This window comes from Diplotaxodon limnothrissa, unplaced genomic scaffold (assembly GCF_057381915.1).
Source record: "Diplotaxodon limnothrissa isolate DT_005_m unplaced genomic scaffold, D_limnothrissa_male_GT1.1 unmapped_scaffold_4, whole genome shotgun sequence".
NCBI classification, from domain to species: Eukaryota; Metazoa; Chordata; class Actinopteri; order Cichliformes; family Cichlidae; genus Diplotaxodon; species Diplotaxodon limnothrissa.
This window is the reverse complement of record NW_028188558.1, coordinates 3,273,126-3,297,191: the sequence shown is the minus strand read 5'-3', so window position 1 is coordinate 3,297,191 and position 24,066 is coordinate 3,273,126. Positions and strand designations below refer to the sequence as shown.

Here is a 24,066-nt window from a genome sequence, read left to right as displayed (position 1 = left end):
GGATAAAACAGACTCAATAAAAGAACGAGAAAACAAAGTTAAAATGTTTTGGTCAATGTGGAAATGAACAAGTTTCCTAAGGCAATAAAGGTGCTGGTGACCCTTTTTACAAACTGATTTGCAATTTTGATCAAAGTTCAGTTTTTCATTGATTATGGTCCCAAGATATTTATATGATTGTACTTGCTCTATTTTCTGACCTTTAATTAAAGTGACTCCGTGCCCATTTTGTTGTTTCCTAAAATCAACAACCATGTCTTTTGTTTTAGATATGTTCAGCTGGAGATAAGACTCCTCCCACCACTGAACAAAGTCATCAATGACTGGGCCGTGGTTAGTTTCACCCTCTTTCAGTAAGCTGACAATAACAGAGTCATCTGCATATTTAATAATGACCCTGTTTTCATGTCTGCCCTGACACATGTTTGTATAGAGAGTGAATAATAAGGGCGATAGGACGCAGCCTTGAGGAGAACCTGTGGAGGAGAACACTGGGTCAGACAGAACCCCATTTATTCTCACTCTTTGTGACCTGTCAGTTAGAAAATCTAAAATCCAGCCCAGCAGGTTTTTCCTGATTTCAAACTGTTCTAAAAGTCTCTTAATTAAAATATGGGGCTGTGTTGTATTAAAAGCCGAAGAAAAATCAATGAAAAGAAGTCTTGCAAAAGTCCCTTTACTCTCTACATGTTTAAGAATCAGATTTAGTAAAGTCAAAAGTGCGTCCTCCACTCCTCTGTTGGGCCTGTATGCAAACTGCATTGGATCCAGCTGACCTTCAGTCTCTTCATAATCACATTTCTGATGATTTTTTCAAAGACTTTCATGACAACTGAAGTGAGGCAACAGGCCTGAAGTCGTTTAGATTTAGGGACAGGAACCACGACTGCTTCTTTGCAAAGAGAGGGCACATGTTGTGTTTGCAAGGATTTGTTAAAAATAACCTGAAATATAGGCCTGAGTTCATCAGCACAAGATTTAATTAGGCGGCCACTAATATTATCAGGACCTGGCTCTTGTTCACATTGACTGTATGAAAGGCCTTTTTAACATCGCTGAGTTCAATGATAAAGTGCTGAGTATCTCTCAGTTTCTGTTTCAGTTCCCAAATATCCTCGCTGAAATCAGAAGAACTAAAACGAGCATAAAACATGTTTAAAGCATTTGAAAATCTCTGTCTGAATTAAAACATCTAAAATGACCTGACTGCTGCTCTGGGGATTTTGAAACCCTGCTATGGTTTTCATACAAGTCCAGGCAGACCCAAAAGTTTTTGCAGCAAATTTGCTTTCAAGAAGGTTTTTGTCTGTTTTGCTTTCAACATCTCGATTTTCATTTCCTTGGTAGCTGTCTGAAAATCGGTAACAGCCCCTCTTTAAAGGCCTGTCTCTTTTTCCTTAAACAGGATTTGACACTTTTAGTGACCCATGGCTTATTGTTAGCGTAAATTTTAACGCGCTTACGGGGTGTAATCATGTCTTTACAAAATACTGCACAGGAGCTAGTAACATCCACCAAAGCATCGAGATCATCTCCACAAGACTGAAGACGGGGCTGTACGAAGTCACTTTATCTCTACAGGACTGTAAGCTGTCGTCTGTGAGGCGTGAGCGTGTTTGTTTGAACACAGTTCACGGTGGAGAACAGCTGCTGACATAATGTGGATCCCAAGATCCATAACTGGCCTACCTGGGGCTGAAAGTCTCCATAAATGCAGGCGTTTCGGCGGCTACACCGGCTTCCACGAGTGTGACGCTTATTTTGAGAAAATAATAGAATATAAATGTATTTTTATATTTCAATATCACAATAATCTTCCAATGTAGAACTACAAGTTAAAAAAGAAGTAACATAAATCAAATCCACTTCAGCTAAATACTTCTCATTTATTTCCATCTTACATGCTGTGACTGCAGCCATTCCCACATCTCTGTGAATGGGACTCATGGACATGGATCAGTGGTTGTTGATCAATGGTCCTGAGAATCTGCATAATTAAGATGAAGGAACGGAGCTCCCAGCCCATCGTTCCTGCAGCTGCTTTCAGTCTTTATGCAAATGTCCTGTTTGTAAGACTGAAACCTGCAGCTGAGACTGAAGACGTCACCTGATGATGACGACACGTTTCTCCCACAAAACGCTGCGTCCAGATGAACAGAAGCAACAGACTCACTTTCCTGGATGATTGAGATGCATCAAGACTTCATTGTGTGTTACTTCTCATTCAGCACAGACACATTATTCCTGTTAGGTCATGTCAGCTGTCACTCAGTACAAGCACAACTGTGAACAACACAAACTTCTCTTCAATGTGTCACAGAAACACTAAGTGTGAGAGCCTGTATGACACACAGGACAGACTGTAAGCTCTGCTGGCTGCACAGCACTTTGTAGCAGTTTTCCAACATGTCCTCCACCCGTGATGTCAGTGGTGGGACCCCAGTCACAGCACTCAGCACCACCTCCTTTAAATGGATTTTATAGCAGTTCCTCCCGTTACTCGGTGCAACGCTTCTTAAATGTGTTTTTGCAGGATAAAACACAGCAGGTGGTGTAGAGAGGACGTCAGCTGACGGAGCAGAGGGAGGCAGACTGTGGATAAATGACAGAGTGAGAGGAGAGCAACCATGACAGAAGCACAGGTGTGGCAGATAGAAGTGGCTTTATAGACACTTATTGTCAGTCCTCGTGCATGCTGTGGAAATAAGTGTCTGTGTCATGAGGTGACATGTGAGCTTATCTTTGGTCAATAAAGCTGAACGACCAGTTTTCACTTTGCTTGTTACGCTTGTTTAGTGACGTCTGGGTTTCTGTGGAGCCCGAATTTTGATGAGTTCTGGTGAAATCATCTGAGATCATCTGAGCATCGGTGAAGAGTCAGCAGAGAAAGTGTGGGACAGAAGTTTGCTTTGGACACATGGACTGAAATCAAAAAGTAACAAACAGGATTTCCAATGGACAGTATGGAGAAGTGAAAGTACACAAAGGCTGTGCTGGAACACGTGTGTTACACTTTTTGACAGCTGAGAACAAAACACAATATTTTGCATCATCTCTGCAGTGTCTCTTCTTTCCTCTGCTGTTGTGCTTTTAGCTCCAAACTGTTTCAAATGGTTTGTCAGCAAGCTGACCTCTGACCTCTGCAGTACTAACTCCTGACCCGTACAAAGAGCGGGCGTTTCTGACCTTTGACCTGCAGCTGTATGTCTCTCAGTCTCAGTTCTTCTCTCCGTCACTGATGGAGCAGGTGTAGTTGCTGCTGACAGTCAGTCGTTTGTTTTCTCAGAGTGAGGCTGAAGTCTGAACTGTTCAGAGCATCAGGTCTCATCAACGTGCGCTGCTGTAACGCCGCTTTGTCCTCTGAGATCACCAGGTATGAAACCTGAGTGCTGACAGAGCAGCATGTTCCCCCTCATTCACCTCCACCACCACAGCCAAGGCATGCTGGGAAACTGAGGACACACAGACGGAGAACTGAAGTGTCTGCTGTGTGTTCATCTCAGAGTCCTCACAGGTGACACATTAGCTCCAGAACACCAAGCCAGGTGTTTGAAGCCTGACAGGGATTCTTCCCATCCAGAGGGAGGATTTAGCTGCACAACAATGAACATTAGTGTGTAGTTTAGAAACACAGACTGTGCCTGCACTGCATCTAGTGAAGAAAAGTGTTACTGCCAGAGAACCAGGCTCCTTTAAAGCAGCTGATATTAAGGTTGAAAAATCAACAATAAGCTGATGTAATCAACGTTTCACAAAATGGTCAGCAGCTAAAATCTGGAGCCGTTCTTTGGTGGTAATTAACAGTTTGTTCTTGTTAGCTAATTATGTCATTAAAGGTAGCAGCAGAAGCCTTGTGTTGAAAGCCCATTCACTCACACATTCACACAGTATGTGTGTGTCTGTGTTACACTGTGGACATCCCTTCTGTTGGAGCGCCATCTTGTGGCAGGTTTAAGAAATGTTCTTCTTGTAAATCCAAACTGATGCACCTCCATAGCAGACTGTGGAGGCTTTCAGTGACATGAAGACTTGATTTATACTGTCATATTCTCCTGTTACACAAAGCACAGCACGCTGAACATGGATGAACTGAAACTCCCAGCATCTGACTGAGGAAAAGCACAAATCATTCTCACACTGACTCCTGCTTGATTTTAGATTTGCTTTCAAATCCTCACACTTTCATATGAAGCACTAAATGGGCTCCAGACTGTTTATCTCAGCTTCCTGTCAAACACACTGCTGCTCACACCGAGGCTCAGTTTACTCCTCCAGCCTGGCTTAACCTGCTGTCTGTTAAAAACAGTCCCACACTCCTCTGTTTAATCCTTCTGATCAGACTCTTTGATTTTGTATTGTTTTTACCTGAAGTTGTGTTTTTGACATGGTTCTGTCTGTGAAATAAAGCTCACACACACACTGCTACAGTCCTTCATACACTTAGAAACGAAGCTGCTCCTTTCCTCAGTGCTGACACATAAAGAAGAGTTGCTTTTATATCCAACACGTCTCTGTTCCAGAAAACAGCTTCAGCAGCCTCTGAGTCTGAACTTGGAGTTGGTTATAAGCCACAGGCCTGTGTGCACAGCAATGAGGAAATATAATGCAGTAAGTGAAACATGGATGTGTGGAACAGATTATCCCAAAGGTTGATTCTGTTCATCTGGACGTTCTCAGTGAAACATTTGGTCTCTCGGTCAGGTGACTCCTTTAGTCTCAGCTGACTGCAGGTTTCCAAACCTTTGTCACTGGATCACTCACTTCATCTCCAACGTGTCCCTGACACAGACAGCTGGAGCCGTTACAGCAAAATCATTGATCATCGTTTTTAGAACATTAGCTGGTGTTGGTGGGCAGGCTAGCAGTGCTAATTGTTAGCACTAGTTCTGCTGCTCTCCCTTTGTCTCTGTTATTGTTGGTCTTTAGTGAACAATAGAAAGTGTCTTCATGAGACTGTTGCCTAATGTTCAAATGTAGATAACACCACCTGCACCAACCTGTTACACAGCACAACCCTCTGGTGTAGCTTTGGCTGGAGCACATATTGGCAGCTCCAGTGACATCACCACTCCATGGTGACATCATCTCTACAGACTGTGGCTGTTACATATCCTCACCTGGTAATAATAAGACTGTCCTCAGCTGCACACAGCTCCAAGATGAACAAACTGAAGTAAATACAAATTAGAGTTACGATAGATTGAAATCTTGTAATCAGAGCTAATTCTTAGTGAAACTCTCACAACATCATATCATGATCCTGGGTTAGTGTCTCGGTCTCAGATCACAACATCAGCACAGGCTTGGCTTGGGTGAGGTATTGAGTGGTTCTTGTCCATGACAGCTGCAGGTACAGTGCCATCAGCCATGCTGCACCACATGTCTGCCCAGGAACATTAGTGTGGCTGAGTCTCATGTAAACATTGTGCTAAAGTGGTGGGAAAGTGGCTGCAAGCTGGCTGCACTGTGTCCAATACTCTCAGTATGATATCCACAAACCTCTGAGTGTCACAGAGTGGGCCTGTGCTCAGCTCACTGTGCCCCATTCAATTCTACTTGCATAGTTTTACAAGTAAAATTAAATATACAAGTTGCTCAATGATAAGTTATTGTAGTAACAACTAAGTCCATGGTCATTATTTGTTAATAGGAGCTTAAAGCTTCTGCACCAATCATGGAGCACCAGGTTTAGAGCATGTGCTCAGCTCAAAAAACATAAAAACAAAAGTAGATTTAGAAGCTGAACTGAAAACATTTAAAGTGACAGTCAGCACAAATCCAGCTGACATCTCCATCCAACCCAAGTCTTCATTTAAAGTCATTATAACTGTGACACACGTTTGTTACAGTATTAATCCTGCCTGATGCTGCAGGGCCAACATCATGAAACAGGCTCAGCATTTATTTCCATTATGAAACTTTATCATTAAAAACAAACCATTGTTCTGCAGTCGTCCCAGGACTGTCGGTCAAACGTTCTCTCCACATGTTTAAGGCTGAGCTCACTTTATCGTCTGCCTGAAGGAGGGAAGCAGATGTTACTAAACATCACAATAAAACATATGAAATGGGTGCACATGAGGAACGTCTGCACTGTTAAAGCCATGCAGACATCTTCACACATGAAGCAGCAACACCTCTCAGTTTAGCAGCAGCTGGTAAAAGCCACAGTGATCCTGGAGCCTCCCTGAAGGACTCGTTCATCAGTAACTGTCAGGAGGACGATTAAACCTGCTGCACACGTCCTGTAGTTACACACTCGGGAGGAAAGACGACGTCCTCGCTCTGCAACATGATCTGTGTTTCATCCAGGACGCTCAAACACAGACTGGTTTCCAAATATTAGACGCACTGGTTCTTCATGCGTTTCTACCTGAGCACTCAGAGTCATTTCTACAACAGGCCTCCTTCACCTGCTGGTGCCTCTGTTTCTGTGTTTGGCTGTTTCCATCAGTGCCTGATGTTTGTGATCTTTGATCTGTTCTGAAGTCTCTCTTTGTGACACAAATGTTGTTTGGCTTCTTTTGCAAACAAGGCAAAAGAACTTTAATGGATTCATTTGCTGATCTTACTGTTCTGATGCAAAGCCGTCCTTTCAACGCTTTAGAAAGAAAACCAAACAATGTTTTTAAAACTTTCCCAAAATGTAAAAGCTATTAAAACCATAAACTTCTGCTCCTTGATCATGTGATTCTTCTTCTAGACTGTCTGTAATTGTTATTGCTGATTGTCAATAAAGTTGTTTTTTATAAGTTATGTTGTAAAGGAAGCTTGTGGCGAGGGAGGAGGGGCGACTAAAAGCAGGTTCATATAGTGGGAAAGTCCTCAGGTCATGTGAGGATATTTACTGATGCGTCAACACTGTCAGATAAAAGAACGGCTGCTGCATTTGTTCTCCCACAAATAAGTTTGGTGATGAGTAAAAGAATTACAGATGATGTGGCAGTTTATACTGGGAGCTGGTAGTGATGTTACTGGCTTGAACTGGGTGGAGGACGCACTAATATGGAGGTATGTGGTTTGCTGGGACTCTAGCAGCGTGCTAGTGAGCACAGGTGATATGTCTTCAGACTCTAGGCAACATATTGTTTTTGATATACTTCATTTACTGTATAGAATCAAACACAGAGGGATAGAAGTGGATTTCTTATGGCTCCCTGTGAATATCGGTGTTGATGCAATGAACAGGACGATAAGTTTAAAAAGGTGCAGCAAGAAGAAGTCGTGCAGGTTTGACTATAAAATACAGTGAAAGTGAGGTGAAGAGTATAATGAAGGTAAAGATGAAGGACGAGTGGCAGGCACACTGGGACAGAGACGGGAAAGGCAGATATTATTATACAGAAAACAGTCGTGTAGAAGAAGCTGCAGCAGAGACCAGGATGGAATCTGGAGAGTCAGAGTTGGTCACACAGGCTTGAATAGCACACTTAAAAAGGTAAACATGACACAGGAAGTGTGACTTCTGTGGACCAGAGGAGACGTTTGACGGGTTGTTAGCGTCGTCAGGATGCTGGATGGAAACGCTGTGCCTGATAGGATGATTACAGGCTGGACTTTGTCTTCCTGTTACAGATGGATCCAGGCCCTGGATGACTGCTGGACACACATGACCCACACTAGGCTGCCTTCATCCATCCTTTCCTCCTTCACTGAGACTCAGAGTCAGCATGTATGTATTTATCAGGGATTTGAATCCTTTCATTACAGAGTGAAGTTAAAGTAGACGTGTGAACACACTAATGAACACAAAGGGACACAACTACTACTCCATGATGTAAAGCTGAAGTATTACACAGCTTTATGAACCTCCTGTTATCCTGGTAGACGAGTACAGCAATAAATCTTTTACTTGAACATCTTCTGGCTCCAATAAGCTTTGAAATGTGACCATGAAGTTAGAGACACACTGACTGAAACCCACAGCTGTGACTGTGGATCACATCCACACACAGTGTAGCTGCTGTCTCTGTGTGAGCCTTTGCACTGCTGCTCGCAGCACCGTTATATCACTCAGCGCTCGCTGCTGTTATTGAATCCACTTTTTACTGTCCGTGCAATCAAGCTCCTCTGCAGAGCTAGAAAATATCTTCGAACCAGTTTATGTGTTAGGGGATCCTTTGCAGCTGTGACTGTTGCCTCTGTTTTTGTCCTTTGGTTCCTGGGAGCCTTTTACATTTCCATCAGCAACAAATATCTGAACAGGCTTTATTGTAGGAAATACAGGATTAAATAGTTGTCATTATTTATTGTTTAGTTTAATGCTGTGGCTTCAGTCAGCATCACTGTGCTGTATAGTTTTATTTTTCTCATCCTTCTGTTAAAGTTGCTGAATAAAAGCTGGTTGGTCTGCACCTCACCTCTGCCTCGAGCCTCCTTCTTTAAAGCAGCAGAGGCTCTTCATTCAGGTATCACAGCTTGAGTTGTTCTGCAGGAGACCCAGAGTACTGTCCTTGGTCCATAATGACATTAATCCTCAAAAATAGTTCTGGCATAATAATTGTGCACACAGTGTAAAACTGAAGAAGCTTCTCAGATGAAATGTCTTCAAGAAACTTAAAAAAGTCCAGACACTTTTGTTTCTGAGCTTCTTAATTCAATTCAATTTTATTTATATAAATCACAACAGCAGTCGCCTCAAGGCGCTTTATATTGTACAGTAGATCGCACAATTATAGATACAGAGAAAAACCCAACAATCATATGACCCCCTATGAGCAGCACTTTGGCGACAGTGGGAAGGAAAAACTCCCTTTTAACAGGAAGAAACCTCCAGCAGAACCAGGCTCAGGGAGGGGCGGGGCCATCTGCTGTGATTGGTTTGGGTGAGAGAAGGAAAACAGGATAAAGACATGCTGTGGAAGAGAGACAGATGAACCGCTGAGTGTTGTCCCGTCGAGGTGGCTCTTCTATGTTGTGCATTTATGGCACCAAACCACAAATGCAAAGGAAGAAAGGGTCGAGGCTGATTGGTGTATGTGCCCATGAGTATGAGTGTACACGGGTGTTTCTCTGTGTTAGTGACAGTCTGACAGAAGGCTGCATCCCTCAGCCTCATGTGGGCTGTGTAGCCCCTTTACAACTGCAGTGAGAGCTCAGACCTGTTTCTGGTGGGTGGTGGACTCCTCCAGGGCTTCCCCTGATTCCCCTTCTGCCACAGAAGACTGTGGCCTCAGAAACTCATATCTGCTTTTTGCAAATGAAGCGAACCTGTTGGCTTCATCAGCAGGGGCGGATCTAGAAGGGTGGCATGGGGTGGCAAGTGCCACCCTAAAATGATCCCTTGCCACCCCAAGTGCCACCCCAGTTTTGCATATGACAGTGTTGTTTATTAAAATAAGTTTAACAGTTTGAGCGTAGTTACAGTCAGCAGTGAATATAAATGCTAGAACTGGATATATTCCATAGTGTCCCCCCCTCCACATTAACAAATGGTTCAGCCCATAGCAGGACGGCTTTCTTCTTGTTTTCAGCAGCAAGTGATGCTTATGATTGTGCCAGAGCACATTTTGAACAACACCATGGGAATTTTGGATTTTACACAGGTGGGTGGATGTTACACTGTGGAAATGAAGGAAGGTGAGTGCTATTTTAAATGGTTGTAGAAAATGAAAAAACAGCAGGTGTATTGGCTGCATTTTTAGATAAATAGTTGTATCTGTTTACAAAATGTACAATTTATATTTGCATTTCAAGTTATAAACATTTACCCAACACGTCTGTGGTTTTTTTACAGTAAAAAATACTGCTAGGATTTTAGGTTCTTTGTGTGATTTCAGATCAGTAATAGTTACATTAATAGTAATAGTAATACTAATGCAGTATGTCAGTGAAAAAACAACTAAAGTCAGTTGAGCTGAAAAGATACCAAACAAAGCAAGAGGAGGAAAAAATAAAATGAAACAATCTGAGGGTGAAATACAAACGTAAACTCAAAGGAGTCACAAATGTCCGGTTGTATTTCAGACCTCAGAGGGTGAATCCAACAAATCATGAAAAATGAGGTTTACATGTTTGTTCATGACAGTGCAGATTTCTGACATTTTGTGTCATTTAAGCTGTAACAATGTGACAGTTTTCTAACAAAAACAGTGAAACTTAAGTTAGACTTGTGTTTGTAAATGAAGCGCCCCATGTTGTGTAGCTTTCTGGAGTTTATACTTATTGGGCTACATATGTATTTAATATACAGGCTGTACAGTACATAACATCAAAACTCACATGTTTCATGTAACTAAAGTGTGTAATCATGTGGGTACAGACAATAATTAAGTTATAGACTATATTTATATGAAAAACGTGCATACTTACTGCATTTGAATCATTTTAACCACATGTAACCACCTGCATATGTGTTTGGGGGGAAAAGGCTTTGATTTTGCCACCCTAAGAAAATTTCTCTAGAGCCGCCCCTGACCATTTCACAGGATTTGCATTTAAAGATGCAACAAGACTAAAATGGTTAGGGTCAGGAGGTCAAAGGTCAGAGCTCCTGTGGGTCTGAGGGCGGCCTCACGCTGGAGAAGGATGAAGGAGTCTGACCTGAGCCAGTGTTTGACATGAACACATCAGCACTGCTGTCAGTGAGCCTAACGACAGCCGTTAGCATCATTTCAGTGTTTCAGTCATAAAAACACTTCCTGTCTCTGTGGTGGTTACAGTGACATCATGCAGTTTGTGCTTTGACCTCCAGAGGGCGACAAATCAGCACAGACAGAGAGCTCCATTCAAACTTTGCTGCCATCAGGAATAATTCTTCAAATATAATCATCAGTGTTTGAGCAGTTATGATATCAGGGACAATCTAGACATGTGTGACAATACTGAACATGTCACATGACACCAGTGTTGGTCAAGTTACTTGAAAAAAGTAATCAGTAACTAATTACTGATTACTTCCCCAAAAAAGTAATCCCGTTACTTTACTGATTACTTATTTTCAAAAGTAATTAATTACTTAGTTACTTAGTTACTTTTTAAAAACACGATTTACAACCTGAATAGGTGATAAAGCGATAGATCTTTCAGCCCAATTCTACTTTTTCTACATAATCCATCATACAAAATGTAATCAAATGGAAAAGTCTCTTTTTTTAACTTGTTTTATCAGTTTTAATCTTTTAACTTTATGCATCAAGCAAAAATGTAATTATCTGCAACATTCTCTGACTTGAATAAATTAGTTTAACATTGAAACCTGTTTTCTGCACATTCCAGCTCATAAAATAAAATATTTTTTGTGTTTACACTCACTCTTTCAAATAGATGCAAGTGAAACGCAGCAGAAAAAAAATAAAGTCAAAGACTCAGCGGTCCTGTTGCTCTATTTTCACCTGTAAAGCAGGACTAGGGGTAGGCGGAGGTTTACCTTGGTGCAGGTGTGCCGCGGTCAGTTGTGCATTACGTCGTTGCGCACTCGGTGCTTGCTCGGAAGTTTAGGGGTTTTTTTCGCTGTAAAAAGAAGTTTTCTTCCCACGCACGATGGACGCTAATGTTTTTGTCACTTTTTATGGAATCAAACTCAAAGTAAGGTCAGTACTTCCACGCTTTAAACGCTGCACGCTCATACTCTCTCCCACAATCGATATGTGATCCATTGTTGATCTGCACACAGCTGTTGTCACTGTCGTGAGACATTCTCGCAAAGAAATCACGGTTTTAGTAACGCAGTAACGCAGCGTTCCTACGGGAAGTAACGGTAATCTAATTACCGTTTTTGCAATAGTAATCCCTTACTTTACTCGTTACTTGAAAAAAGTAATCAGATTACAGTAACGCGTTACAAGTAACGCGTTACTGCCCATCTCTGCATGACACACCTCAAACATCATGTGATCCACTCTCAGTCTGCACTTTCATTCATGACTTCAACAGGTTGAAATGAGCTTTGAAGAAACATTCAGTGAAATAAATCTTTCATGGATTCATGTGAGCAGCAGATGAACTTTGTACCAACAACATCTTCAATAACAGAGTCTGAATGAAGCTCAGGTGTTGATGCTGCTCACTGATTGGACGCTTGCTTTCAGCTCTGCTCTCAGTCTTTACTGCACAGGTGAAGGTAGAAAGTGTGACTGGATCTATAGACTGGAAACAGAGAAACATGCTGAACATTTGAAGCTTTGCAGCAGAAATGTTCATGTTACAAATACAGCAGAGCTGATCTGGGATCAGTGTGTTCACACCTGCAGCTACAACAAGGTTTCATGTCTCCACACGTCAGCATGTGAACTTTACTCTGACTCAGTCTGAGCAGTCAGACGGCATATTTTTAAAGTTAACACATCAGCACACACAGAGCTGAGCCCCTCCCACCTGTGCTGAGTTTCAGGTGGAGCCCCGCCTCCTTCCAGGAAGCAGCTCACCTGTGTGTCCGTGTTTAGTGTCCAGGTGTGGAGTGGAGCTTGTTGTTGGTGTGTGAAGAAACTGTAAGTTTGCTTTGTTTCCTCCTTTAACAGTTTGTCTTTAGGAACTTTACTGTTTGTTCAGCTCGTGTTTGATTTCTTCACACAACAAACTGTGTGTGTTTGTATTTCCGGTCTCTCCATTAAAGTCAGTGTGTAATGTTTCCTGGCTAACATCAGCTGTGTGCAGCTTAGTTCAGCACAAATCTGCCGCTCCATAGTTCACGGTAACGGACTCACAGCTGGACCAACGAGGCCGAGTGTGTCCGCCACTCTGAGCTACGTTCGTGTTTGTGTACTTGTAGTTTGTACTTTGAGTTCACTCAGAGCCCACAGAGGACGCAGCGTACGTGATGACGTCACAGCCCTTTACCTCCTTTACTGTCACTGTGATTAATATTTACACACGAGACACCTGCAGAGCTCTGACGCTAAGCTAGCACACAGCATGCTAACGCTAAGCTAACCTAGAACCCAGAGTGAGTTAAAGCTGAGTAAACACTGACCCCAGACCAGCACCGTGATTTGATTTTGATTTTATTGATTAGCATTCAAATATCTCAGTGAAAACAGAACAAAAATCGACCATAAAGCAAGTAAGCATGAAACAAGGCTAATCAAAAGGTATTGGCTGAAGCATTTGCTTATTACGCCAACCCTTTTCACAAAATATCTTTTTGCATGCAGCTCCTGTACACAGGGCCTGAAGCAAATAAGAAAACAAAGCAAAAACCAAACAAACAAACAAGAAAAAAAAAACTTTCCACCTTAGATAAGTAACTACATCAAAGCAAAAGAATCAAGAGGTTGTTTTTTTTTTTTTTTTTTGCTCTTTTCATTCTTGATTTATATATTTTTCTAATACTCTATTTTTAAACATGTTTTTAAACAAGGAAAATGAACTACACCTTTTTAAATCCCTGTCAGAACTATTCCACAGGTTACCTCCTCTGACAGAAACACATCTCTGCTTTATATTTGTCCTTATCTTGTTTTTTTTAAAGAAATCTCTTCCCCTTAAGTCATATTGACTCTCTCTGACTTTGAACAGCTTCTGAGTACTGGGGCAAAGCAAGTTATTTTGTGCTTTATACATTATCTGTGCCATTTTATATTCAACTAAATCATAAAATTTCAGGGTATTCAGATTAATAAACAAAATGTTAGTTGGTTCTATATAGTTTGATTGGTTTGTAATTCTTATAGCTCTTTTTTGTAACTTGAAAATAGGAAGAGTGTTCGTTTTATATGCATTAGCCCATATCTCCAGACAGTAAGTCATATATGGAAGCAACAGAGTACAATAAAGTGTGTGTAATGATTTTTTTGTTCAGCTTTGTTTTATAGAGAATAGCAATGGTTTTTGACATTTTTGTTTTCACAATGATAAAGTGAGCTGCTGCTGCTGAACTTGAACAGGTAACAAAGTGATGAGCAGTCAGGCTGCAGGTTTCTACCTGTTCATGTTTCTACAGTAGAATCACTTTGAAGTGTCTTTGTGCTGTTTCATCTTTGATTTGTGTTCATAAACACTCAGAGAAACATCACGTGACCTCATCAGGATCTGTGTTGGTGTGTGGGGCTGTACCTCAGCTTTATGTTGTTACATGCTCATTTGTTCATTTCACACAGTAACATCAAAGTAATGTTATGAGGAGTAATGAAGTAACGTACTCCATTACTTTTAATCAAAGTGTTCTGTGTAATATGTGTAATAATGACTGTTTTGAGTAATGACCAACACTGATCACAACAAAGAGGAAATGCCTCCAACATGCACAAACATTTGAGCCACAACATGCAGTTAATGTGCACAAATGTCTTTGATATGCTGCTCAGTGATGGTGGTGACTGTCAGAGCAGAGCTACTGAGAATCAATAAGTAATATCAATGATGGGATCAGAATCACTAAATTCTTCTCATCCCTGTCAGTATCATACATGTGCTGTATAATGTGATAAATGTAGAGGTGCTGGCTGTTCTCTCACTCTGCTGTTTAGCTGTAAAGGACGCCTCCCTGCCTTTGTCTCATTCATGACCTTTAATAGTCTCTTCTAACATGCAGAGATCTGTATGATCTGTTTCATAGAGTCTAACCAGCCTGTACAGGTAACAACAACAGTCACTGCATCACTGACACACAAACGTCATCTCTGTCAATAACAACATTCATACATGGAATAAAAACACATCAGTGGATCATTGCTGGAGCTGATGTTTGTGCTCCTGGTGCAAAGGCTCTCAGTTTCCTCCTTGAAATAACATCAGTGGTGGGTCAGCGACATGCTTTCTTTCCCTCTCAGGTTTAAATATCTGGGACTCTCCACCGTTTGGTTTTAGAGCTGAAGAAGCTTCTCAGATGAAACGTCTTCCAGAAACTTAAAGACGTCTCTTTTCTCTCCAAGCTCCTTAGATCACATGACCTGGATGACTGAACCTACAGACATATTGACCTGGTTTCATGGTCACATGACAGGTCAGAGGTCAGCGACTGTAACTCAGTTCCTCCTGTTAATGTGAACTCACTGAGTGTTTGTGGTTTACCTCTCAGACTGACTGAAGATGATGATGGAGGAAGAGGAGGACAGAGCAGAGTCTGCAGGGTCCAGCTGTCCGTCTGTGAGGAGTGACGAGTCCAAAGGTCAAAATCCAGCCTTCAGTGGTGAACCTGGAGCAACGAGGTCAGAGAGCTGAACTCACTGAGTAACAGAAATAATTCTGCACTGACATTATAATCAGTGTTGACTCTGGTTGATTGTCTGACTGTGTTTGTGAGCTGAGAGGAAATGAAAATGAGTTTGTAACAAAAATCAGTTTTGTCCAGTTTTCCTGTAAAAAGCTGAACTCTAATCTAAGAGGATGTTACTGACAGGAAACAGCTGCATTATCTGCAGTCTGTGTGATCACAGCTGCTTCAATCATGTTTGTGTCTGCAGAGGTCAGAGGTCACAGTCTGCAGGGTCCAGCTGTCCGTCTGTGAGGAGTGACCGGTCCAAACATCTAAATCCTCCAGACTTCAGTGGTGAACCTGGAGCAACGAGGTCAGAGAGCTGTGATGACTCCTTTACATGTTTGTGTTTCCTGGATAAATATGACCTGAAACATCCTCAGATTGTTACAAAGATTCATTAAAAAGAAAACAATGAAAGAGAAAAGATCCAAATGTTCGACTTGGTCATTTGCTGTTTGAGGACAGTGATGCTCATATCTGTGGGGAAAGTGTGACCTGAGTGGGTTCATGTTTGTCTTTAAAGAACAGAGCTGCTCTGATTCTCTTTGTGTCTGATCTGTTAAACAGTCTGAGAGGTCACACAGAGACCCAGCAGCTAAAGCCTGGATCATACTGGCTGCTGTTACTCCATCAGGACAACACTGAACCACAGTGGTGTGGATGTAGTGGATAAATCCCACCATACTGATGCTCAGAGTTAACCACAGGGAACAAAACCAGATGTTACCTTCAGATTGTGACCTTTGGAGTGGACGATGCAGATTTCAATAGAGAATAAATGTTGTTGTTTTTCAGCTGTGAAGAAAGAATCTAATTTTCTGAACTTAAGAATTTATGATGCTGGAAACAACATGGAGACTATAACACAACATTTCCACTGTGTTCATAGAATGAATGTAAAACTGTCAGACATTCATTAAATATGCAAAATGTCTACAGAAGCATCAGAGGGTCAGACGTGAAGCACTCAGTGATTTTGATCAAATGACTCATCAGTTATTGATCTGTACTACACTGATCTACCACGTTAGTAAAGCTGGTGTTCTGGTGGTGGAGGGAGACTCGGATCATGTTCTGGTTTTGGAGCAGTGATCTGCTGATGGTTCAGTTTGATGAGCTTCTTCAAAATCATCCCTGACATCACCACTGAAAGGACGTCCATGAAAACAGACTGAAAATTACTGATATGTTCACAATCTGAGAGTTTAAAACTTGACAGACTTGATTCAGATGAAGTTATTTGAGCAGAAACTCCTGGATCTTTATCCTGTGTTGATCTAATCCTTCATGGTTCCTCCACAGAGTGGAGCAGCAGAGCTCAGAGGTTCCCAGTGGTCAGTCTGCCCAGCAGCATCAAACACAGCTGGACTCCATATTTATGGTCTGTACATGTACAACAACTACTGTTACATCTGTTCTGTTCACAGTCATCTCCATGCTGCTCTTTATAGACCAGTGGATCGTCAGTGTGTCCAACATGGATCTGATGTTTGGCTCCATGATTTCAGTCTGATTGGCTCATTCATAAATATTCTGTTCCAGCTGCTGGAGGACAACATCATCACTTTTGTGAAGAACGAGCTGAAGGAGATCCAGAAGGTTCTGAGTCCAGATTACCCAGAATGCTTAGAGAGTCAGAGGAGAAGCAGCAGAGAGGCGTTTGTGAAGATCACAGTGGACTTCCTGAGGAGAATGAAGCAGGAGGAGCTGGCTGACCATCTGCAGAGCAGTAAGAGGATTTATCTAAAGATTTAAGCTGCTGGATAAATGAGACATTTTCCAGAGATGGAAGATGGAGCAACATGTTTTAAAGATTAGTTCTTTTTGGAATTGAGTGTTTATTTTTCTTCTCATTCAGAACTTCAAGCTGCAGTTTGTCACCGTAACCTTAAATCCACCCTGAAGGAGAAGTTCCAGTGTGTGTTTGAGGGCATCGCTAAAGCAGGAAACCCAACCCTCCTGAATCAGATCTACACAGAGCTCTACATCACAGAGGGAGGGACTGCAGAGGTCAATGATGAACATGAGGTCAGACAGATTGAAACAGCATCCAGGAAACCAGACAGACCAGAAACAACCATCAGACAAGAAGACATCTTTAAAGCCTCACCTGGAAGAGATGAACCAATCAGAACAGTGCTGACAAAGGGAGTGGCTGGCATTGGGAAAACCGTCTTAACACAGAAATACAGCCTGGACTGGGCTGAAGACAAAGCCAACCAGGACATCCAGTTCATATTTCCATTCACTTTCAGAGAGCTGAATGTGCTGAAAGAGGAAAAGTTCAGCTTGGTGGGACTTGTTCATCACTTCTTTACTGAAACCAAAGAAGCAGGAATCTGCAGCTTTGAAGACTTCCAGGTTGTGTTCATCTTTGATGGTCTGGATGAGTGTCGACTTCATCTGGACTTCCACAAAACTACAATCCTAACTGACCCTAGAAAGTCCACCTCAGTGGATGTGCTGCTGATAAACCTCATCAGGGGGAAACTGCTTCGCTCTGCTCGCCTCTGGATAACCACACGACCTGCAGCAGCCAATCAGATCCCTCCTGACTGTGTTGGCATGGTGACAGAGGTCAGAGGGTTCACTGACCCACAGAAGGAGTACTACTTCAGGAAGAGATTCAGAGATGAGGAGCAGGCCAGCAGGATCATCTCCCACATCAAGACATCACGAAGCCTCCACATCATGTGCCACATCCCAGTCTTCTGCTGGATCACTGCTACAGTTCTGGAGGATGTGCTGGAAACCAGAGAGGGAGGACAGCTGCCCAACACCCTGACTGAGATGTACATCCACTTCCTGGTGGTTCAGGCCAAAGTGAAGAAGGTCAAGTATGATGGAGGAGCTGAGACAGATCCACACTGGAGTCCAGAGAGCAGGAAGATGATGGAGTCTCTGGGAAAACTGGCTTTTGATCAGCTGCAGAAAGGAAACCTGATCTTCTATGAATCAGACCTGACAGAGTGTGGCATCGATATCAGAGCAGCCTCAGTGTACTCAGGAGTGTTCACACAGATCTTTAAAGAGGAGAGAGGACTGTACCAGGACAAGGTGTTCTGCTTCATCCATCTGAGTGTTCAGGAGTTTCTGGCTGCTCTTCATGTCCATCTGACCTTCAGCAACTCTGGACTCAATCTGCTGGAAGACAAACAAACAACCTCCAAGAAATCTAAATTATTTAACAAACCAAAACTTCAATCTCTCCACCAGAGTGCTGTGAACAAGGCCTTACAGAGTCCAAATGGACACCTGGACTTGTTCCTTCGCTTCCTCCTGGGTCTTTCACTGCAGACCAATCAGAGTCTCCTAGAAGGTCTGCTGAGACAGACAGGAAGTGGCTCACAGACCAATAAGAAAACAGTTCAGCACATCAAGAAGAAGCTCAGTGAGAATCTGTCTGCAGAGAAAAGCATCAATCTGTTCCACTGTCTGAATGAACTGAATGATCGTTCTCTAGTGGAGGAGATCCAACAGTCCCTGAGATCAGGACGTCTCTCCACAGATAAACTGTCTCCTGCTCAGTGGTCAGCTCTGGTCTTCATCTTACTGTCATCAGAAGAAGATCTGGATGTGTTTGACCTGCAGAAATACTCTGCTTCAGAGGAGGCTCTTCTGAGGCTGCTGCCAGTGGTCAAAGCCTCCAACAAAGCTCTGTGAGTAAATCTGTGATCATGTTTATTTTTAAAATGTTGATTAAAAGTGGTCATAGATTTCTTCCATGACAGATCCATGTCCTAAAACCATGAGACAGCGTAGTTGTATAGTATAAAAGAAAAAAGGAGAACTTTTGACCACAATATTGTAACTTGAATGAACTTTTGATACAGCCTTTAAACATAAAATTTATGAACAGAATCAGTGACAAAGGGCAGCCCTGGTGGAGCCCATCACCCACCGGACTTATTACTATCCAACGTATTGCCGGCTATGCCAACCAAGCTCTTGCAGTGGTTGTAAAAGGATCGAATGGCCATAAAATGTTTCTCAGTTTTATTATTTTCAGTCACATCTGTTTTTGATTATTAACTGAATATTTTAAAATTCAGGCTTTTTATGTTATACAAAACATCTTATTTTCTTATGTCTTGTATTGATTCTGAAGGAATAGTTTTCATCAGTATCGCAGATACCAGCCTGAATTTTACTTTGTATTGGATCAGAAAGGAAATCAGTGGCATCACACATCACTTACAGCAACTTCAGTACCTCTTCATTTTAATAAACTGGGGGGAGGTGCACCAAGATTCAGTATGAGATAAAGAATTATTTTTAACTGTAAGGTTGGAGAAATCTGTTGTTGGAAATTGGAAGAACAGGTCATCTTAAAAATCACTGCATTGTAGTTTTATTCAGGCCCCTTCAATCTGTGATCGCTGTTGCTTTGCATTGTAAATGCTACTATTACAAAAGTCACAAATATTAGTGTATGTGTGTGTTGTTGGGTAATAAACCAAAAGAACAGAATCTACCAGCACCTCACTGATTTCTGCTTAAAAACAACAAAAAAGCAATAAAGCTCTGATTTGTTTGGTTGATCTTGTCTCCCTTCCACCTTGATTTCAGACTGAGTGGCTGTAACCTGTCAGACAGAAGCTGTGAAGCTCTGTCCTCAGCCCTGAGCTCCCAGTCCTCCCATCTGACAGAGCTGGACCTGGGTAACAACAACCTGCAGGATTCAGGAGTGAAGCTTCTGTCTGCTGGGATGAAGAGTCAATACTGCAAACTGGAAACGCTGAGGTCAGATCAAGCGATATCGATTTTTTTTTTCATCAATTAACATCATTTAATCAATTTCATTTGGAAAAAATTTACATTGTGTGTATGTTTTGTTTTTTTAATGAATCCATGCAAGTCACAGTAAACTGCCACATTTGACTTTTGTAACATGAGGCAATAAGGATTCCAGCATGTCCTGGAAACATACATGCCAACCCTCCCGATTTTTCCGGGAGAATCCTGAATTTCAGTGCCCCTCCCGAAAATCTCCCGGAGCCACCATTCTCCTGGAATTCTCCTGATTTTCCACCAGGAAAACAAAATAGAAAAACCATATCCCAGAATTCATAGCGTGGCCCAGCCAATTCCAGTTTCCAACAATGGCTGCAGCTACTTAGTTTTAATATTGCTCTTATTACTCTTTCTGGGTCACAAAATAAACTTTTAACATATTTTCAGGCAAGAATGTCATATGTTTTGTTTTTTTAATGAATCCATGCAAGTCACAGTAAACTGCCACATTTGTCTTTTGTAACATGAGGCAATAAGGATTCCAGCATGTCCTGAAACAGTGTTGAAATATTGTAAATGTAGTAGCTCCTCATGGCACCATGAATACTTTAACACAAGTGTTTCATGTCTTCTTGTCATCCTTTCTTCAGATTGAGTGGCTGTAACCTGTCAGACAGAAGCTGTGAAGCTCTGTCCTCAGTCCTGAGCTCCCAGTCCTCCCGTCTGACAGAGCTGGATCTGGGTAACAACAACCTGCAGGATTCAGGACTGAAGCTTCTGTTTTCTGCAGTGGAGAGTCCAAAGTGTACACTTGGGATTCTCAGGTCAGGATTCAGTCTTTTCTGATGATGATTTAAAACCTGAGTCAGGTCGATAAATGGCTTACTCATTTACAACAGACATGATTTGTTAAATCACCTTATATATGTGTGCTTAAGTTCTGTGCTGCTCTGATTTATTGCCCGTGCTGTCTTTCAGTTCAGCTTTGTCGAGTCTCTGGTAGGATTTCTTTTACATGACCTGTGTAAAAACAAAACAGGAAACATATTAAGCTGAAGTGAGATGCACAATTTGAAAAATGGGGCACAAAAAATGTTGCTGCTTTCTGGAAAGTGCGTCTAAGAAGACCCAATGGAGAAAGTGAAGAGAAAAATCAAAGATTAAGAAGAAGAAAATGGCAGAGGCAGTTTCTCTTGGACTGCCTGCAGATGGGGCGAGACTCTAGAAACAGGGATTGGAGAAAATGTAAAGAGGCCAGGAGATGAATACTCTGGTGTTCTGGGGATAGTTCAAGGTTCAAGGCTCTTTATTTGTCACATGCATAGTTATACAAGTATAACACACAGTGAAATGTAGCCTGACACGCTCCTCGACATGTGCAAAAATTGGGGGGGGGTGTAGAGGAAGAACATTATATATATATATATATATATATATATATATATATATATATATATATATATAAAAACACCCAGCACGCCCCTGCGGGCGGTTTATCCTTCAAGCTCGGGTCCTCTACCAGAGGCCTGGGAGCTTGAGGGTCCTGCGCAGTATCTTAGCTGTTCCCAGGACTGCGCTCTTCTGGACAGAGATCTCCGATGTTGTTCCCGGGATCTGCTGGAGCCACTCGCCTAGCTTGGGAGTCACCGCACCTAGTGCTCCGATTACCACGGGGACCACCGTTACCTTCACCCTCCACATCCTCTCGAGCTCTTCTCTGAGCCCTTGGTATTTCTCCAGCTTCTCGTGTTCCTTCTTCCTGATATTGCTGTCATTCGGAACCACTACATCGATCACTACGGCCGTCTTCTTCTGTTTGGTTGGTTAGCCACCACCATTTTGTCCGTCTGTATCTGGAAGTCCCACAGGATCTTAGCTTGGTCATTCTCCACCACCCTTGCGGGCATCTCCCACTTTGACCTCGGGACTTCCAGGTTATACTCGGCACAGATGTTCTAGTCCGGCATCTCCTGGTGTAGGTGTCCTGACGCGGGGGGAGAGCAATCCTGCAGCAGCGTTCTGCTGTACGGATCACTCTCTGGAGAGCTTTTTGGTCCTTCACACAGCTGTTCCCGAACCACGATGTCATGTTCTGTGTGAGGATGCTCTCCACAGCGCCTGTATAGAAAATCCTGAGGATCTTTGGAGAGACCCTGAACTTCCTCAGTTGTCGTAGGTGATACAGGCGCTGCCTAGCCTTTTTGGTCTGGACCTGAATGTGGGCAGCCCATGTCAGGTCTGAGGAGATGTGGACACCAAGATACTTGAAGGACTGCACCCTCTCCACTGGAGCTCCATTGATGATAATGGGCTTGTAGTCTCTGTGCTGACCCCTTCTGAAGTCCACCACCAGCTCCTTTGTCTTGCTGACGTTCAGCTGGAGGTGGTTGTCCTGGCACCACGATGCCAGATTCTTCACTTCATCCATGTAGGCCGCCTCATCGTTGTTGGAGATGGCACCCAACACCACTGTGTCGTCAGCAAACTTCACAATGGTGTTGGAGCCATGGGTGGCCACACAGTCTGAAGTGTAGAGGGAGTAGAGCAGTGGCGAGAGGACACATCCCTGAGGTGCTCCTGTGTTGATGGTGATGCTGTTGGAGAAGCACCTGCCCACCCTCACCACCTGAGTTCTGCCAGTGAGGAAGTCCAACACCCATGCACACAGACGGCTGTTAAGTCCCAGATCCCTGAGCTTTGTGAACAGTCTGCAGGGCACTATTGTGTTAAACGCTGAACTGTAATCAACAAACAGCATTCACACATAGTTACCCTGTTTCTTGTCCACGTGGCTGAGAGTGGTGTGTAGGACGTGGGCGATGGCATTGTAACTCCCTCCAAGTTGAAAAACGAACACAAGGCGTTCTTGATTTACTGGCATTTATTGCACACGGGCGCCACCAACGATGCCACCAGAGATGCTGTAACGATGCCGTGAGAACTGTACAACAACATAAAATAATCAATTTCCACCGTACATTGTTCTCATAGAGAATAAACAATAAAGTACATTATTAAACAACATAAATGCTCACAATTTGACCTTTACAAAATGCTAACATATACACGTGGTTACCATAAATTTGCTCGCTCTATCACAAACAAACATCTTATTTTCTATCACAACATATACAAATTGCATACCTCATTGGCCGCATTAACTTGCAGGGGTTAATGAAAACGCTTCTTGTAGTGTCACTCTTTCCCATAGTCGGACACTCCGTTGCATGCGTCTACATGTCTCTACCACCACCAGAGAGAGACGAAAGCATGCTGCGCTCTACCGAGTGTAGCGTGTACCAGAATATACCGTCGACCTCAAACAACAGACTAAACATTGGTTCCACCCTGGAAACATTCTGTAAACCCTTTTTAAATGTATTTCCAACCAACAACATACATTACATCACACACATATATTAACAATAAAGTATTTCACTTATTCATTGTAACTTGAACCATAAAATTGTCTTAAATTGCATAAGTGCTGCTGACGGCAGCCACACTCCCACCAAATCATTAATGATTTTTCAACTGAACCTTGTTGTAAAGGCAAGTGTATACAGTCCCTTAGTCACATAAATCACAGAGACAAGAATTCTGAACTATTCAGCTTCAAGTAGGGTAACTGTTTTGTGGATAGGTCTTTCAAGATACACTGGCTTGTTAACTCTTTTTCCTTGGTCATCCAATGTCGCATCACTGATTAGCAACTCGAGTTTCCTAATGATTCCATCCTCACTAGGGTACACCTTGGTTACCTTGGCCAACTTCCACTCATTTCTGGGTAGACTATTGTCCATCAGCATCACAATGTCGTTGATCTTAGCATTTCTCCGTGCTTTGTACCATTTTCCTCTCTGCTGAAGATTCAGCAAGTATTCCCTTTTCCATCTGGTCCAGAATTCATTAGCCAGGTATTGCACCTTGCGCCATCTCTTGCGAAGATAAAGGTCTTCCTTCACAAACTCACCAGGTGGTGGTAAAACCACTGAAGACTTCATAGTCAGGATGTGATTCGGCGTAAGAGGCTGTGGACCAGTGGGATCGTTCAACAGGTGAGTTGTTAAGGGCCTACTATTTATGATCGCCATGACTTCATACAGGTAGGTACGCAAGGATGAAGTGTCAAGTCTTTTGGATGAATGATCCAGAATGGATGTCAAAACACTTCTAATCGTCCTAATCTGCCTTTC

At 42.5% G+C, this 24,066-nt stretch overlaps 1 protein-coding gene across 6 annotated transcripts in view; it reads left to right on the top strand.

Moving 5' to 3' along the window:
- The window catches only part of LOC146606895 (protein NLRC3-like), a 597,012-nt gene that overhangs the window by 275,929 nt on the left and 297,017 nt on the right, over window positions 1-24,066 (top strand). The window contains exons 1-5 of one of the 6 annotated variants that reach the window (XM_085349307.1): window positions 14,968-15,086; window positions 16,439-16,517; window positions 16,679-16,865; window positions 16,995-18,795; window positions 19,706-19,879. In XM_085349307.1, coding sequence (XP_085205433.1) covers window positions 14,968-15,086; window positions 16,439-16,517; window positions 16,679-16,865; window positions 16,995-18,795; window positions 19,706-19,879 — 2,360 coding nt within the window. Of the gene's footprint in view, window positions 1-14,967; window positions 15,087-15,341; window positions 15,447-16,438; window positions 16,518-16,678; window positions 16,866-16,934; window positions 18,800-19,705; window positions 19,880-24,066 lie in introns of those variants that run through there. The other 5 variants (XM_085349309.1, XM_085349323.1, XM_085349319.1 and 2 more) reach the window with 5 other exon arrangements.